The 19,389-nt window shown below is 42.7% G+C and overlaps 1 protein-coding gene across 2 annotated transcripts in view; it reads left to right on the forward strand.

Moving 5' to 3' along the window:
• Positions 1-289: 289 nt before the first annotated feature.
• The window catches only part of ARL14EP (ARF like GTPase 14 effector protein), a 39,607-nt gene continuing 20,507 nt past the window's right edge, over positions 290-19,389 (forward strand). Inside the window, exons 1-3 of one of the 2 annotated variants that reach the window (XM_085643647.1) lie at positions 322-446; positions 7,452-7,955; positions 12,377-12,504. In XM_085643647.1, the coding sequence (XP_085499773.1) occupies positions 7,530-7,955; positions 12,377-12,504 (554 nt within the window). In that variant the 5' untranslated portion in view covers positions 322-446; positions 7,452-7,529. Of the gene's footprint in view, positions 447-7,451; positions 7,956-12,376; positions 12,505-19,389 lie in introns of both variants that reach the window. The other variant, XM_085643648.1, reaches the window with a different exon arrangement.

Genomic DNA, 19,389 nt, shown 5'->3' on the forward strand with positions numbered 1-19,389 from the left:
TGATCAGCCAGGACTTAAAAAGAAACTGCCATTCCAAATTAACTCATCAACACAATTTTTCAATTAATATTAGTGTTCTTTGTGAGCACAGCGTATTTCATATTTCAAAGTTCCGTTTCTTTAAAACTATGCTATCCTACGGGTTTATTTTACTGTGTGGTATGGAAAAAATTATGTAGTATAAGCCATTGCCTGGTCACTTAGAGTCTTAGACAATCACCCAGTTTAGATTACTTTTCCATTTTACGATGCATTGGTGCTGACGTTCAGCGGAAGGCATGCCTCCTCGTCCTTCGTCTGTGTCTAGTTTCGGTTCTCTATGTCAATACTAACGTCATCGTTGGGGGACTTCCCGGAAGTAGTGGGCTGGGCCGTGGATGGCTCCAACGCGGGATTCGAACAACGCAAGCAGCAAAGCCGCCATGCAGGGGAAGAGGAAGACCAAGGTAGTTATCTTATGGGCTCCCCTGAGGCCTGGAGTCCGACTATGGTCGGCAAAAAAAAAAGAGTGAGAGTAGCCAGAGGGTCGCCCTGGTAGCTCCAGGGGCTGAAGGTGTGCAGCTGCGGCTCTTTACTCGTCTTAGTTCTAGAGCCCTGTGGCACTCCAGGCCGGAGCTCAGACGAGGCAGTTCTGTGTGATCTTAAGGGAGCAGGACCTAAAACGGCATACATAAAATGTGTTCTCTCTTCATAAAGCAGTAGGAGATACTTGTCAGCATGCAGCACTACGTCGAAAAATAGAAGCCTTAGGTGCCAGCTTACAGAGGAGGCGCGGGGTCCTCATATTAAAACATTGGCCTAATCCTACGTTTTCACCTTCATTGTCTTGTCTCAAGTGGATGTTTAGGGTGTTAGAGAGAAAATCTAGTACTTCCATATTAGAAATGGACATTCTTTGACTTAAATTGCAAGGCAGTGGTAAATGACCATTGTCGGAAACGTGTGTGTCTGCCTGTCTTTAACTGCGTTAGTACTGGCCTATGCTCTGTCAGTGGGCTGTCCATTTACGCGAGGGAGACTAAACTTCGGTCTTAATGTCACCTGAATTAAATGTTGTGGCACTTCTGAAACGATACGAGTCGGCTCCGCCTAGTCTCCTGCTCTTTGCCAACCCAGCGAAAAACGAGAGTATGACAGTGCCCCGCTAAAATACATGATTTTTTATCTCCATAATTATTGAGCATTGAAGCCCTACAGATACACGTTTTGACGACAAACCTAAAATACGACGTGTTCGAGTGGCAAATGTGTCTGTCTGTGGGGTATGTTTGCTTTTGAGGGGCGGCAGAAAAGGCATCGTTGTTTTTCCTCCTAGCAATTGTGCGGAGAAGCAGACCATTTATTAGTATTTTTCTTGGGATTGCGATGGGGGGAGAGCCTTGGAGTGGGGGGCCGGTTAACTGAGAGAAATGCCTCCACTTGACAGACCTCTTGTTTTGATTGGCCTAGCCCCTTCGTCTTTTTCTCTTAAATCTTAGCCAGAGCAGCACGGCCCCAGGCAGGTACCCAGCGCTGCGGCGTGGAAATCTTTTACTTGGTCGCTGTGCGTACTCGCGCTAAAATTCAAAGGATGGTTGCATGGACCCCAAGCGACTTTCTCCGTAGCAGTGTCATGGCATTGATGGGCACCATCATTATTTTATGTAGTAACGCTGTGTGGTAGAGAAAGTATGTATCTTCCGAACTGTAGCCCCTTAGATGGGACAGTCTCATTTCTTTTCAGCACTGAAGCGCATGGCGTGTGATGCTCCAGTGCATTAAGGCCAGTAATACTTTGAGATGGATAGTATCACCCCTTTTCAGTGTGACTGCATTTTGTAATGAGGGAGTAATTGCACTCTGCGGATCCAATCTAACTTTTGAACTGCATAGAGCACGAGGGTAACATTCGGAATCTGCAGGTCCTTAGTGTAATGCAAGACACAGCACGTTTTTGTACGTCTGTGCCGCTTTGGGTTGGATGGCACTTAGCTCTTAAATAGGGAAGGGTTATTGCATTCGCATTAAACTCCAGAGGACAATTGTACTGTTGTCACCGGTTCTTCAAACTGCGAATGGAGCTTGCACTGATTCGTCCTGTGATGTTGCTTGTTTCTGTTTGAGACGCTTGTTTTGCTTCTGTTTATGCTACATTTCTACTCTTTGAGTTTTCACTTAGTTGAGACAATTTTCACTGATACGAACTGTAATGACCGTGCTCACTTTTCATTAAAGATGTCCCAACTGCCAGCACCGTGCATGTTCTGTGCACTAGGGAAGCTTGCTCTGCAACTATTTGTTTTACGTCTGGCGTAAGAAAGGCTATGCTAAAGCCTACCCTACAACTTACTGCCTACTCATTGTGAGTGAAGCGGACTTGCAGCTTGTTTTGTGTATATGTGGAGACCTAGCCCTGCTTTGCCCTGTCTTGTGCTAAACCAATCTCTTGTTCACAGCTAGGAGAACCAATGAAAAGATGAAATCCAGCCTGTCTCGCCTTTCCATAGGGCGCATCTCCTGAAATTTGCTCCCTCACCAGACTCCAAAAGCTTGCTGTTACTGTACTAGTTCGCCTCTAAAGAAGTGTCTCCAGTTGGCATGAAATGCTCTACTGACCACTAGTTTAGCACTGTGTACAAAATAATCCTTTACAGACCTTTGCATGGTCAGTGTGGGATATCCTAGCTCTGCAGTGGCTCACAGGAGGTGTTTTACCTAGTCTTGTCCCTCCAAGATTAAATATTACAAAGGCTGGAGTAAGGCTTTAAACAGTTTAACATGAGTGATTTAAAATAAAAAAACAATTGTGTAGGTCTAGTTTAGTAATTGGCCATCCTGAACCATATAGTTATGAGGTCCGGTACTGGAATTAACCTATAACGACTATAACGAGGCTCACATGGTACCTACTCCCTGCTACCGTAGGGTGCATGTGGAGCATGAACCTAAAGGTTTGATTTCTGAATATATAAATAATGATACAGAAGCACTTAAGTTCAATAAGCAAAAAGGTCACTTTGACCCGGACACCCGACAGACGTTGGAGGCTTATCATGGCAACCTGATCAAACATTAGCATTATACCATTTGGAAGGCATGCTTTACTTACACGGGCACTGTACTTTGATATATGCACACAATAGCACTCATCTGTGTGATACTTATTCTTGCGTACTTGTTTGGAACTGTATTTTTGACATACCCAGTGGTTGACGTTAAGTTATTGATCCTTGAGATTTATCTTCTAGCCTTGAAAAAGTCACTGTTGTAACGAAACACGAGTCAACTGCCATTTGATGCATAGCAACATTCACAATAAAGCTACTTGTGGAATTCTGGATTGAGTTGTGGAACATATTTGAAATAAATACTACCAAGCGTTTTCAACACTATGCAGGTGGTGTACTTTTTTGCTTATTGGACTTTGAGTTCTTCAGTATCATTATTTATGTAACATTCATGATTTTGCCTTCACCAGAACACATTTAACCAAGCTGATATCGCCTCTTAAATCTTGACATGCAGGCTGTCCTCATTTTTACACATTATTATAGCTGCCTCATGTGGGTGTCACACCGATGGCCAGTCATTGAAATTTAGTTGTCAACAATGTCAGAAATTGAGTTCATACTTGGGATCGGGTGGCCCATATCAACATAATAAACACATTCTAGTTGGCCCAAAACATAGTTATTGGCAAATTTTTGTGCAACCCCTGGTATCTATTGCACAGGCAGCAGGCAATCACCAAAGAAGTGCAAGCAGTACCAGCATTTTTATAGTAATTAACGCAGCATAATACAATCCCAAATCAAAACACATGGATCATTTAAAATGGATCTGGGCAACAAGACTCATGAATTTTCAGTTTTAAAGCAAAATGCACCTAAAAAAAGGAAAGCCTCTTTGAAATAACAAATTTGGGTGGACCAGGTCGTTGGTCTCATTTCAGGCCAATTGTGATGGAACTGACATCAGACTCTCCAAGCAGGTCATCCAGGTCAAAGATTTTACTTTCCGCCTAAAGCCTCTGAAACGTAAATCCGATTTTTTTTAGCAAAACAGTGGCCAGGACTAAAACCAGCAAGGGTTACTCGCATCCTGTACAGTACCATTGAACTCCTGCTGAAGTTAAGTTTGGTGCCAAAAGCATAGTGTAGGAAAAGAAGGATTGTGTGGCTGCTGAATTCACTCTGCTGGTCAGGAATATTTGTCCTCTCACCCCAGTCCAAGGGTTTACCTCCAGACTTGGACAATATTTTAGGTTTTAAATCCTGCAGCATGGCAAAGATAGAAGTTTTTGCTGGCTGGGGCTGTTTTCAAAAGTCCTGCTTAAGCATTTTTTTTGGTGGCAGAAAGCTGTGAGCGGCACAGATTTTTTTCTTGCCCCCCTTCCCTGCGACCTCCCTGGCCAAGCCTTAGCATAATGTCCTTGTCCTCCAGACGTGGAAGAAATGACTATGTCCCACTTTTGTTTAACTACTGCGAACATTCTGAGCAGTTCTTAAGCTTCTAGCTCCTCAGTTGGCTTCTATGCGCCAGTATTCCCTTCAGTCAAGTCTCCTGCAAGGTCCTGTCTTCTGGTCAGTTGGGCCCTCCTGTAGTGAAGTCTTCTACTTCACTAACACAAAAATCTGAACAAGAGCATGCCAACTACTTGACACTTTGAGAGCAGTTCAGTCCCTGGGTGCCAGTAGCAGTACTTGAGCTCTCCTCTTCCACAGGAATCTTCTTTCTGTAGGGACTTTTACTTCAGATTCAGTTTTCCCAGTCCAGGATTGTGTTGTACTGAGAGTTCCAAATCTATACTGCACACTAGCCAGTGGCTAGAGAAATTCTGCCATCAAATGTAAACTTTTTTTTCACAGCCCTATCTGTTTTTGCAGCACTTCATCTTACTGTCCTCACAGCAATCGTATTCCACCAGACAGGCCTGTCACTAGCTCTCTGGCCTCCTCCTTATTTAGATTTAACCCACTCCCCTTCTATCTATCAGGGTACAAACTGGCTATCTTCCCCAGTGTAGGTAGAGCCAGGGCTGTGTAGATGGTTTCTGGAGATCATTAGGAGAAGCCCACAATGGCATCTCAAAGTCAAAAGCGGTAGTAGTAAGGCTGTCCTTTGTTCTGCCAACTATTCTTTCCCCTCACAAATGGTGGATCCCTTCTACGTGGCCAGTAGTAACACTACCTTGTGCTTTATGTACTCAAAGGCAGTCCATTATTTTCTGAGACAGTGATGTCACTCCCAGCTAAGGATATGTATTGGGCTATGGAGTTAAGATGAGTGGCCAAACTGTTTCTGACAGTTTTGGTTCAGGCAGCAAAAAAAGTATGTTTTTACAGAGTTGCTTTTCCTTAAATGTTAATTATTTTTGTAGCATTATTCCAGGCGGGGATTGGAATAATTTTAATCACACGTCAGCCTGTTCAGTCTAGCACAGCCTACACAGTTAAACTAGCTTTTGAGTTTTATTTCATACTAAACCCAATATGTAGTGATATGACTGCATATAGTCATATGACCCAAGCGTATTAATAGATCCTTAGCACTGTACAGTACATGTTGTATAGCTTTGGACGTTGGACAAGTGTCAGTTTGTCTGTAACCATACAAGAATGGACAATTCTGGCAGTGTTTGAAGTCGGCCTTATCTTTACTTGGTCACATATTTGGTTCATCCTCATCACCCGAGTTAGGTTCACATATTCATTTTAGAACCATCGTCCTTAGGAAAGGTGTAAGAATGCACATTGGTCTGGTCTGATATTTGTCATTGACTGGTATTTTTGGAGTTTCCTGACTCATAAATTGGAGGACTTTGAGGTTATATTCCCCCACACGCTGACATTACATTTTGGGTAGGAAACCACGCCTCGTCACTCTAATTTCCCCATGGTCTCTAGTTTTTATATATGCGTGGGGTTATTATGGTTCCATCTTTCCGTGCCGACCCTGGCGGCCGAAAAGGCTGCAGTCACTCCCACAGTAATGTGAAAGAAATGATATATAAATATATATATAATATACTGTTTTTTTTAAAATGGGGGTACTGCCCAATGTTACCCCAGGTGATTGGGGTTAAGAGACTGTGTGTCCCAAGGTTGATGGGAGTGAGAAGACCCTACTACCCAATTTCTTATGTTCCCTTGTGTCTAGTGGGCTTTACCCTTTCTTTGAGAGCAGGGAGGGCATATACATCTATGTATGTTCTTTTCAGCCGAGCGCACAAGAACTCTGGTCCTATGAATCGAGACTGAACACGGAGTCTGCATGTTGATTGTGTTTGCACAGTAATGGACCTGCCTATTATGCACATATTTGCCTTTTGTGTTTATTAGCTTGTATGAGGATGTCATAGTGAATATGGTCTAGAAGTATCGGATTCATGATCATCCTTTGAATAACTGGCGGTCAGGGAGAGTCCAGGGATTTGAGAGGAAAAGCAACATACAAGGGAGAGAGCAAGAAAACAATCACTCCCATGGAATGCTTAGATAAAAAATATTACTCAAGCAAATACTAGAGGGACAGAAGTCATCAAATCGAGCATACTGTGGTAGAAATGCGCCATAGGCGGAAGAAGAAAAAATGGAGGAAAACCATCAAATGATTAGCAGGGAAATGTATAAGAAAGGCATCCAATCGGGAGCAAGCGACTGACCCAAAGCCTCGCAATATAAGTGTACTATAACTTATTAGAGACAGTAGCTGTTTGAAAACTGACAGTTAAACCAGTCTGTAGGCAAGGCCTAAAGGAGGGCTAGTGAAGGTGCCAGGGCTTCGCCATTGTACTATTCGCTGTGGAGTGGCAATGAAGTATTGATCAAGGAGATGAAGAACTAAATTTCATTCTTTGTGTTTTATAAAAATGAGGTTTTTTCCATTTCTTGGGGAAAACGTTTGTATAGATGATTGAATTCCATATTAAATCATATTTTGTATTGTTTGGTATTCTTCTTTAATACAAAGTCAACATTGCTTTGACAGGCGGTTCTAGAAGGCAGGGTGGAAATGAAGAGTACCTTGTGTTGTGTTTTTCTTGCTTACTGCCTAGCTTTTATAATTTACATTAACAATTCTACTTAACTGAGTTTTCCACATCACTCTCTTAGAGTTTGATACTTTTAATTTCCCTGGTGAGTTTTGCGCGTCATGGTTGTGTTTTTAAGATGGATGGTCTACTATTAACCCTCTTTTTGTAAACTCTGTCCAAAGCCTAGTGTCCGTGGCTAGAGTTTAAGGGTCTGAGCAGACTGCATTTGCAACCTAAACATTCTGTCAATTTGTGTGCTCCTTTATCAACAAAATGTTGGGAGTTTATTCCCCTTGCCCACTATTAGAGTAATAACAGTCCCCTAATTTCAGTTGTTGAAAAGAAGGCACACTTTAAATTGTCATTTTTTTCTTAAAAAAGTAATGTAGCAAAACTTTGCAACACAAATCTGATTTGACTTTAATGCTTTCTTCAGGGTGAGCCACGTAGGAACCACTAGAAGCAACAAAGATCTCTGAATGTAGACAAAACGAAATCTTACTGATCATCTAAAATGGATCCATGTTCAGTTGGAGAACAGCTTCAAGCTATCAATGAATGTCATAAAACGTACTATACCCGCCAGACCGGATTAAAGACTTTGAGAATGCTCTCATCAAATGACATGTTGTTACTTCAACTTAGAACTGGATTGATGGCCCTTAACGAGGAAAATACAGTCTGTTTCCATCACGAACAAGTTTATATTGACAAATTCCAGGACTTGCAGAAGGGGTGCTGTGATCCGTTTAATTTACACAAAAGACTTGTAAAGAAAATATTTCAAATAATCGATTTAGATGACGCAAATTTCTTAAGCGAAAAGTATGGAGTCCAGTTCGTACCAGGTTGGAAACTTTGTCAGAGGTGCTCACTGATAACTAATGGACAAGGGGATTTCGACGCCGAAGAACACAGCCAAAGGAGACTTTCGTCAGACGTACGTATTTTGGAAAGTCTTTGCCTCTACAAGTAATACAATCTAGTGAAGGCTTACTTTTCGTGCAGTATGATTTCACCCATGGGAAAGAACTTGCCGCAAGTCCAGTTCCAACAATGCTTGATTTTTTTGTCAGACTATTATTTGTTAGATTCCCAAAAGCATATTGTCTGTGGGTGAAAGACTAACCAGGAAACCCAAATAAAAAGTGGTTCATTAAATTCCGATTGCTCAACATTGGTCCCCTTTTCTCTAAATTTATGGGCTGTTGGAACCCATAGACTAAAGGACCCGAGTACATTTATTAAACTTGAAAACATTGATGTTTAAACATTATTTTGCCTTGCTGAGTGCTCCATTCTAGATTTTGTATTTTTTTATTTTTTTTGCATTAGTTTGCTTTTTATCGTACGCTTATAATTCTGAACGATCAGCTTCTGTGCAGTCCACAACAAAGTTGATGCAGTGTCGAGCATTCCCCCTCATTTGACCAGCATAGATGCTGGAACATGCGGCCCATTATAGTTTTCTCCTTACTTACATGTTGAGGGACGTCTTTCACCACATGCTCTGAAATAATGAGTGTACCGATCAAATGTCTTGTATTTTGTCTGCCTAAGGAGTAATTTTCATTATGTTGTAAGGAAGCAATTCTGAATAAGGATGCTGGGCTCTCGGGTATAGTAGGGTTCCCTGTTCGAGCCACTCATGTACCTCCCAAGGGGTCCATGTGGCCAAATATTACATAGTGCTGGACCAGCCAAATGTCACAGGACTTGTCTTGGGATACCTGAATGACTAGGCTTGCCATCCAACATTATGCAGAGGTGTGCACCGGCCTAATGCTAGGAGGCGTACCAAGTTGTCTGAAAGATCCAACGGCACTTAAGTGTGCTCAAATGCCTGTGGGACTTGAATGAGTTTTATGCATGTCAGGAATCCACCACTGTGGGGTTCACCAAGCACTTAAAATAGCGTGAGCACTGTTTCAGATCCACACGCTAGAAATCGCCAAATGAGCGAGCGGCCTCAGTCTTGTGAGTCCACGTATATGAATAGACGGGTCAACAATAAGCCCTGTGCCAGTTCTCTTCAGATCAGTCTGTTGTGCAAGATGCCCCATTAAAAGACTGAGCGCTACCAAATCGGAGTTCTAATTCTTTGTGCGTTTTTTGGTTCTGCAGATATAACTGCAGATAACTGAATAGGGAGTAGTGCTTGAATTCATTGCCTATTTAGTGTGGTTTGTCTGGTGCTCTGTAAAGTCCCCATGGCAGTGTGCTAGCTCTGTTCAGGACTATTAAGTAGATTTGTATCTGTCTGAATATGGGACCTATTGTGTTCTCACTTGATGAGTAACATAGGTCTTACTCAATTTAGGCCTCTGACTCAAGAAGGCAAAGTGCATGTTGGTTCTCAAGTAACAACTTTAGTTTACCGCTGTAATCCAGAACACTGTGTTTGACTGGACCTTCACTCCTTGGGAGGGAAACTGCGTGGTGACCATCGCAGCTCTAGAAGTCTCTTGCCTTCTGAGCTTTTTGCTTTCAAGTGTCCTTGTGGTCAGGCAAAACATGTGACATACACAGCAGCACCATGTGCCTGATGAGGACATCTAGTTCATTTTGCTTCCATCTTCATTCTGAGACTTGGTCTTGAAAGATGGTACCAGGAAAGTATTTTGATGCCTGAACCTTTTAACCAAGTCTTTGGCAGTGTCGCTCCTGGCATTCTTTTAATTTCAGAAGAGGTGCGACTATTGGTAAACTCTGAACACCAAATCTTTCATTATCAAATTGACCTATATTATTTTCCCATAGAGCTGCAAGCAGCATTTTCAAGCCTAAACAGGCTTCTCCTTAAATTGCTGGTAGGGTGGTGATACCTCTAAACGTTTTAAACTGTTGTGTACTATTTCAACGAGTAGAGGGTAATTGCTCCATGTAACGTGCCTCCGCATTGCAATGCTGTTGGAATGGCTCACTTCAGATCACATGGTTTTATTTGCCACTTATGTGACTGGGAAGATTAATGACCAGGCAGTCTCTCTGTAGGCTACCATTACTACCAATAGTAAGAGCTACAGCAGAAAGTCCAGAATCCTGTGTACAAGAGTCTAATTATAGGCTCCTTGATTGTTTGCTGCAGTGCATGTGGGCCTCATCCGGGTTATTTCTGATAGACTAGAGGATTATGGGCCTCTGTGCATTCCCCCAGGCTCTTTGTTTCTAATATGGTGTAGAAATGACTCCAGCAAATTCTGTCAGACATACAGGATCTTCTGTTCCTCCAGTTTACCATCTCCTGGAGGATATGGTGTCCAAGCACCAAGTTTGAATTCTTCCATCCCTGAGCTTGATCATGTGGTTGAGTTATTTGTTTCCTCATGGAGCTTTACAAATACATTCTGAAAATTGTTCAGGCAGACAGATTTTGACTGAGGCAACATTATAAAGGTATATTGCATAGACGTTACGGTTGGCGCTCACATAGCGGATGCATCCCCTATAATCTTCCTTAGACTACGCCCACACTCTTTTCAGACACCTGTATGTCTTCAGTATCAAAATGCCTTTGCTTGCTCTACAATAAGCTGATAATTTCAAAGTATTTCCTTCTGTCTTGAAGATGGAGTATTGTCATACTGTAAAAAGTAAGTCACTATAATTAAGTACTAACTGGGAGTCTTACTTGCACACAACAGGTCCATTACATAAATTACCTTCATTTGTACAATACCCTCATATAAATTTACAGAGCTGGACACTTCAAGATTAAGATGAGAGGGGAAATTATGACTAAAAATGCAAAGGTTAGCGCAGTGAATAACGTGAATTTGATTGCAGGTAAGCCCCTTGTATTCGTGTTTTATAGTGATTTCAGTCCCTTTGGTAAACCGGTCCCGCAACTTTTTCTCTTTAATTTCTTACCCATAGGGTTAGTTGATGACGCCACAACATTGTGTATGAATTTATATGTGATCAGGTGGTTTGGGCGGATACATTTAAATAATGTGACAAAGGCAATTTTCTATCCATGGGTTAAAAAATTAAAGTTTTGATAAAGGAACTGAAACTTGTGGTTCTTAATTTAGCTGTAAGCCTTGTCCTGTGGTTATAAAGCCCCCGTACAGAAGTTAGTGTTTGTATTAAAAAGTTGATTGAATTGAAGGGCTTAAGTGGCAGACCTAAACACTGCTCCTCCCTCTTAAAGCACAGAATACTAATGAAACTGGTGCTGGCCTTTCTACTTGTATGTTTTCAAGTATTCTGAGCAGATAATGTGTTGTCCCTTAAACCTCCTTGAAAGCATCCACAGCATGAAACTTCAGTTTGCCGACACAAGTTCGGATTTTAAAAATCCGTTTTTAGTTTGCCGATTCCACTACTAATGGTATAAGTTGTTGCAAATAAACTAAAACCGGTCATTCTTGCATGTGCGAAATGAACGCCAAGTATGCTTAAAGACGAGTTTCATGCTCACGAAAAATACATTCAGAGCAATGTTTTTAATAAACCGGATTGCTCTTTCTAGATGGTCTTCCAAATAATTTGTTCTCACTGTAATAGTGGTGTTTCGCCCAGATAAACTGCAAGAGTTTCTATTAGCGCTAAGTTCCTCATATCACAATGCAATTTTTGGGATCCCTATTTGGGCAAACCTTTTGCTCCGTATTCCTCCACCCACAGTCACAGCCAGGACGCCTCGTGCCATGCTGCCCTCTCCTCACTCCATGGACCTCTAGGAATTCAGTGGAATGAAGAGACCAGTGCATGTGTTGTTACTTCAGACAACGTACACCCATGAATCCGAAAAGGATTTAAAGGGCAAATTTCAGCAAACATGTTTTCAGGTTATTAAATTGCACGCGATGCAAAATGCCAAAAATCATCCAGTCATTTTATTTCTTTCAGGAAACTTGTCTCTTGTTTTTTTTTTGTTTAGGAGCTACCTTATTTTACACCCTGTGAAACTAAAAGTAAAAACTTTAGGTGGGGCAGTCGTACCTCTGCGTTAATATAAAGAAAAGTGTGCCTCTTTTCCGACTGAAATTTGTCTAATAAAAGCAAGGAAAAAGTGATGCTGGCAACCGAATCTCTCTTAGATGTTAGAATCTAATCAAGGTGACAACTTACGTTGGAAAAACGGCTGTGTGATTTTGGAATTTTGTATTGAGGGCTATTTAGTACCCAGAACCATTGTGGTGGGAACTTCCCCTTTAATTATTTCAGTGTTTTAATATGCACGCCATACTGTCCCAGCTATCGCGTTGCTACAGCCTTAGAGCCTACGATGCACCACTTTGGAGAATGTGCTGCCACATCTTAAGCGGGGTATTAGGAAATAGTAGCCTGAAACATGTGTAGAGTTTATGCAAATAAAAAAGTGGAAATTTTAAAAGTACATTTCCGTTTATTTAGGGTCGAGCTGCAAAAGCATTGAAATCACTGCAGTTTGCTAATCCAGGACGACAGACCGAGTTCACCCCAGAAACCAGTAAAAGAGAAAAAAGGCGACTGCAGTCTAAAACCACCCAATCATCGGACAGGTGGGCTACAATGTTTAAAAGAGTAAACGCACCTGTAGACTTATTATTGGGCACAAATCGGCTACGGGTCCCGGGAATACTGTGATTGTTGCCACACTAAGGATCACGTTGAAATTAGGCCTTCCTGTGTTTATTTTTTCTCCATCTTTTTGTTTTGGAACCATCCCTCTGTATGCAATTCCCAAAGATAAAATCCCAATAAATGTAAGGTGTGGTAGTTTGCAATCGAATTCGCCATTTGGCAAATCAGTTACTGTTTATCTTCGTGTAGTATGCAATCCACCCCCTACTGTTCACGCCCTCAAAGAGTTTGGATGACGGAACTATGAATGTCAATTGTGATATATATATATATTTTTGGACAGTGAATGGCTAAAGGAAAAGTGGCATCAATAATGTTTACTGCATATTTAAATTAATGTACTGTACATGGTTCAGTGCTTGAATATATTTTCTTTCATCAGAGCATCCTAACCAGTTTCATATCACCACCCATTTCTATTACCTATTCTCTTTTCAGCATATTTCACACACATAGTAGGGAAGTGTGATAGCGAACCTTACAAGGCTGATGTTTCAATTTTCACATCGTATTCCTTTGAAGTGCGGCCAAACATCCTGTTGCCCAGACCACCCCAAAGATTCTTATTACCGTAGAAGGGTGAATCGGTGTTTGGATTGTGTAAAGTCTGATTGGGCTTTGGATCATCTGTTTCAGCAATATGTTAGATCGTTATTTTATGGCATCTTAGCCTTCATAATACTGCCAGCTCAAGTCATCTAAAACATAACTAGAGTTTGTTTAAATCCAAAAATAATTCAGTCATTAAAACATACTCCCAACTGCACGAATTTCCCAAAATAATAGTACTTCTATAATGTCTACATGTTTTTTACTTCGTAATTCGTATCTGCCTAATGCTTCACATGCATCATGGTATTTTAAAACATTATTTAGCTGACGTTTGTATCGTAAGAATATTGTGTACCCTCCTTTATTTTATCACTTTTTGAAAAACCTATCTTTTTACTTATAAGGGTATACATATTATGTTTTGATAAGTGCAATTACAAGCCCTTTATCTAGATATGTTATAGTACACAGGTATTAGAAATTCTCATGCATATACACCAATGATGACGAGCGGAAACCCAAAAAGATAAGGAAAAGACAAAATCTCATCTTTGTCTGCTAATAAATGCAAGGCGACGTAACATTTGTTGGTAGGATAACAAAAGGGAGCTATGAGAAATATACCAAGAGACTGGGTGGAGGGAGCAATGAGGAACACGAATGAGTATAACTCTGTAAAAATCAGCCAATACACGTTACATTTACAAACATGAGGGAATGTCGCATAATTTAATCTCGCACTAAATGCATCTGTAGTTTCCTAGTCATTTCCAAGTATGGCGTCAACAAGATGGGCAAAGACCCCTTACTGTGACCTAATGCAAGACTTCATCCACATACTTGATGCATAAATACTGGCTTCATTGTAGCATGTGTTCCCGTAGCTGGACTTTAATTGGAGGCCATGCACTTATTTCCATTTTTGCATTATGTTTCAGTATACATACCTCGCAGAGTTATTCACGTTGCTCAAGTGTGACTTTTTGCAAAGTCCGCGTTTTATTAATGTGTATTCCGATTAGAAGGATATAAAAAGGGCCCCATATTTTGTCAAAATTCGATCATGGTTATGTAATGTGTATATCGCTTGTTCATGGGATGACGCAGCTGCCAGATTTCATATAAAATCTGCATATTACGGAGGAGCTCGTCTTCAATTTTCTTAAAATGGCTATATTGGCGATACCCTACGTTTCAATCCATCTTTTCCAGTGGTTTATGTTGCCTTCAGTGTGCAACGTATCATATAGTAGTGCTAAAGCCAGAAGGAGTTCGTGAAGCAAACTACAAGTTGTATGCAGTGTATTCTATATTTGTGACCAATATAATTGTATGACACTACAGGTCCACAAGATATGCATGATGTCAGCTCCTTAGCCGCTGTCTAAACTTCTCAGATTTACTTTGAACTAGCTGCTTCTGTTCCTCTTAGAGCGTGCCTATCCCACAGCACCTCAATTTCTACAGCCTTGCAACAGTTTCAGTAATTTGAGTCATAGAGAATAGCAGCCATCTTACCCAGCCTCCCTACTCGGAACAGGTTTAATGTGTTTGACCCAAGGCACTGATGAGTAGCAAGGAGTTGTTGCCATCAAGCTACCTCAAGCAACTATGCCATGTATCTTTCCTAGTGAAGCTAAGATCAACAACCATTTTCCTTCTGTAAAGGGAGTTATTAAAATTAGGGGGCTAAGTAAACTCTGGGTTGAGAGGATATATTTATGGCAAAGAAACCTTGGAGAGCAGTGCATATTGGCAAGTGAGTGTTTGCGAAAACAGTTTAGGTGCTTAAATAATAGGAATGATTTTTAGGCATATGAAATGATTATTTCTTACATCCTCGTTTTTAACAATCTACTATACTTATAGACTGAGCACCTTTCATGATCGTATGTACAATATTCAGGGGTAGCGGTTCTTAAAGGAGATTCCGGTTCATTGGGCTGCGGACTGGGTGAAGGTCGGGGGGAGCGAAAGAAAGGGGGGGATTAGAGATTTTGTTTGTCTCAGGATGGATGTATAGGTCAGGGGAATTTCCTTATTTGGGAGAGTTGCCCTCACACACCCGTGTAGGTGTCATGCTTCATCATTGGGCCTTTTTGCTCTTCGTGAGGTCAGCGCTGCAATACCCCACGGGCCCTGCAAGAGGCTCTTTAGCGGATAACTTTTTGTAAAAACGCCATAGTGGTGAGTGCGGGTGTGTGGAGCTAGTGAAACAGTAAGTTAAAAATACATGGCAAATGCCCAAAAAGACTTTTATTCCTGGGTCCACCGGGTAGAGTAAAAACAGAAACCAGATTGTTACTTACCACTAATGAGGAAATATAGTTTGGTATAGATAGTACGTGCAGTGAGTGGGGTCGACCTGTTTCACGCCCTATTGGTCCAGAAGGGAACCTCGGCATTTCATCCGTACCAGATGTAATGTGAAAAAATATTAGTTTAGCCCAAAGTTGCTTTAAAAAAAGGGGGAAATCTCCCTGAATCTTACAGCAACAGCACTCTCGAACCTTTCTAGAAAGAGGCCAGGCATCTGGCCGCCACCACCCAGGCTTCCAAGGGCAATGATCTGCCAAATTTCCTTCCGCTCCCTCCCCCCCCCCCCCCCCCCCTCAAACTCCCTATCCCCTCCGCACCCCTGTCGAAAACCCATATTAGTTTGCCCTCAGCGGCGTACAATTGCCCAGTAGGTCAGGTCACCTTTTTTTTCTCCACAGGAGACAAAGCATCACATCAGACCAGCAGCTGCTTCTAATTTTCCAGAATGGCTACACCCTCCCATTCCTTTCCACCTCTCCTGACGTGCCTCCCACACCACAACGCCTCTCAAGAATTAGTTGTTCAATCTGCAAGGGGAAGTTCAGGCCCTCTTAGACAGGGGGCCCATAGAGTGGGTGTTAGCGTCCAAAGTCTGGACTTGAGCTTGTTGCTACTCCAGTTTCTTCTTCTTTCTGAAGAAGAGCGGAGGCCTCCGCCCTATTCTCAATATTTTGCTGCCTTGTCCTGCAATCCCACAGGAGTCACCTGCTGTTTCAGGTAGGCCACAAGGATTCCGTTCCCTGTTCCCAACTTCAATTTTACAGTGTGCTTCGGGTGTTCACGAAAGTAATCGTAATGGTCGCTGCCCATCACTATCAAACATATGCACTAATGGGCCCCCTCAGACGTACCTGGACAGACGACCTAGGCAATATTGATGATGAAGAGTGGGTAGAAGCACTACAAAGCCCTAGAGACCTTGCGGTCCGAGCGAGGTTTAGGCTAATACAACTTAGTCTTACACCGTTCATACTAGCCCCGCTACATAAATGGGGAATGGAACATACACCGCAGTGTGTGAGGGGATATGGGCAAGGGGGATCCTTTTACCACATCTTATGGGAATACCCTGTGATTTTGTAATTCTCGCAGTTTGTGACGATAGTGATGTCCTGGGGGGTGAGGGTGCCCATGGATGCTAAGTGGCTACTGCTGATGATACAGGGAGAAGAAGACTGGCCCCGGCATAAAAGACTGGCTGGCATTGGCAGCAGGAGAAGCAAAATGAAACATAACATGCCGGTGGGAGGGCGCCATGTCCCCCATTAGTGGCAGAGTGGGAGGCTGATTTAGACTGGTGCCAAAAAGCAGAGGAAGTATTTACAAAAGCAGAGAGTGCATTAGAAAGTGGGGAAAGATATGGTTCCCCTGGCAGGAATACAGAGGTATATAGGGGTGGTTGTGATTTCTCTGACACGTCGTTACAAATGATTTGGTCCAGAGAGAGCAAACCCAGTGTGATTAACTTCAAATGACTCTTGTGTTACTATGGATTCCCGCCCACACCACACTGTAATGCAGCATGTAAATTGATTACTGGTAAAATGCACGTGAAATCGCTTGACTTGTAATGTTTGATCCTGTTTAATGAAAAGTTTTATTTAAAAAAACATACATAAAAAAGGTATCCTCGCTCACTGTTTACTGATCGGGCATGCCTAGTTAGTCACCGTCTGCTCCAAAATAAGATTTCTTTTATAAGACCCTCACCCACTCTTAGGTACATACTTCTTCATCTGGTCTCACCTTGGTCTCTAAAAACCAGGGTGGACACAACCATATTCCAGGCATTACTTCGAATATTTAATAGCAGCCGGGGTCTAAAAGAATAAAAATATCTTAACCAAGATTTCCCCTTTATAAGTCGTTGCTCATGTATGGTTAAAAACAAATGGGTGGAAAAAGAATGGGGATAATGGCCCTATTACCAGTTTCACTTTTTTTAGGTCTCGCGCCTAGCGTTACACCGCGCAGCAGTGTTCGCGCAGTGAGAGTCCTTTTGACAGGGTTTTAGAAATGGAACCTGGAAATGAACACGCTCGTGCGTGTTAATTTCCCATGGTCTTCTCTGATTGGGCTTGGAGTGCGTTTTGTTTTGTAACAGAACAAGCCATAGGCGGTCGCGTTGCTCCGCCCATGGCCTATTGATGTCTGTAACACGCACCAAAGCCCGTATGTCTTCAATTATCGTGCCCAGACACGGGTGCGATAATTGAAGACATATGGCTCGCAGTGGCACGCGTGCACCACTCACGGGCTTTTTTTTTTGTTTGTTTTTACAATAGCGATCGCGAAAGCGATCGCTTTCAGTGCTGCTTGTTTTTAGGACTTGAACCCTGGCTTTGGTGTAGATAAGACTCTGGAGCTGTGCAGGTGAGGGTGTTAAATGGGTTTTTTCTTTACGGTACTGTCTAGTGCCTCCATATTGGTTCTGCTCTGCACCCCATGTTGTTTCTTGTCCATGTCTCCATTTTAGTTTGATTTCGTGCAATAATATTTGCTCCTTGTTGCTCTCCTGTTCGTTCCAACCTGCACCTTTATTTGTTTATTTTCCGGTGCCTTTATGGTGGGTTCTCTATAGGCCTCTACGTTGGTCCCACGCTCTCTTCATATCGGTTCCACTCCATGCTTCTCCCGGCCTCCATGACGGTTCACGCAGTGCCTCCATGTTGGTTCCAAATTGTACCTTCATGTTAGTGTCTCTGTGCCTCCATATTGATTCTATTCTGTGTGTTCATTTTAATTCCATGGAATGCTCCCGTGTTGATCCACCTCTCAGTGGCGTAGCAATGGGGGGGGGTCGCGCTCCTGTGCTCCAGGCGGCACAAGTTTTGGGGGCGGTAGCAACACCCCCCCAGCACTTACCGGCGGCCGGCAAACACTGGATTTCATCGGTAGCCCCCCTCTTACGGCCCAGCGGCAAAGCCAAGGAACCACCCCACCAGCGGAAGGGAAAAAAAAATCAACAGCCCCCCTCAGAACTTTTCAGTCATTCTATTCAATTATATTTATTAAAAGTATCCACGGTATGTGGCTTGCGAATTTATAGGTCGCTTCCCTTTTGACACATACTCCCAGCTAAGATCTAAATGACACAAGATGTTAGTAATGGCCCATTACAAAGCTTGATGCTTTTTTTGGCCAGAGCCTGGAGCCCCCCCCCCTGGGATCAGCTGAAGCCCCCCAGTTTGAAGATCTCTGCTCCAAGATGATTCCGCCCTTTGCCTCCATGTCGGCTTGCTACCCTCTATGTCTCCATCTTGGGTGCACCCTGTGCCCCCATTTAGTTTTTGCACAGTGCCTCAATGCTGTGGCTCCATGTTGGTTCCAGGCTGTGGCTCTTTGTTGGTTTCATTCTTTGCCTTCATGTTGGCTCATGGCCGCGCCTCCTTGCCTGGGCTCTGTGGAGGCCAGCCTGGCGTTAAGTGTCTCTGAATTAATTTCTGTCGACCCAGAAGCCCCCGTGAGCCTGGCGCTGGACTCGACCATAAACCAGAGGAAGCCTTGTACAGAGACCAGCAGCAGGCCATGTACACAGGAGCATCTCTCTGGAAACACGAGCACTGCTTGGAAATGGGCCGCTCAGCCGCGGAAGCAGAGCCAACACAGTGAGCCGGGCCAGCTGCCAACGACAATTATTGTCTTAAGGTGTTGAGCAATGATGCGCGGAAAAGATGGTAGGCACGCAAGTTTAAAAAAAAAAAAAACCTTGCGCTGGTACACTATTCAGTGGCAGCAAGGCTATGTATAATGTGGACTGAGAAGTAAACAGCTCTCATTGGCGTAAACAACAACCGTGCAAAAAATGACAATGAAAACAGCTGCAAGAGCTCAGGACAACACAATGGGTTGAGAGGTTGTTCTTTTGTACTCCCTTTGTTTCCTACCGCGTGAAAAACAATTCATGATTCAGAGCGCAGCGGTGACTGGTG

The sequence above is a fragment of the Triturus cristatus genome, chromosome 3_1 (genome assembly GCF_964204655.1).
Source record: "Triturus cristatus chromosome 3_1, aTriCri1.1, whole genome shotgun sequence".
Classification (NCBI taxonomy): Eukaryota; Metazoa; Chordata; class Amphibia; order Caudata; family Salamandridae; genus Triturus; species Triturus cristatus.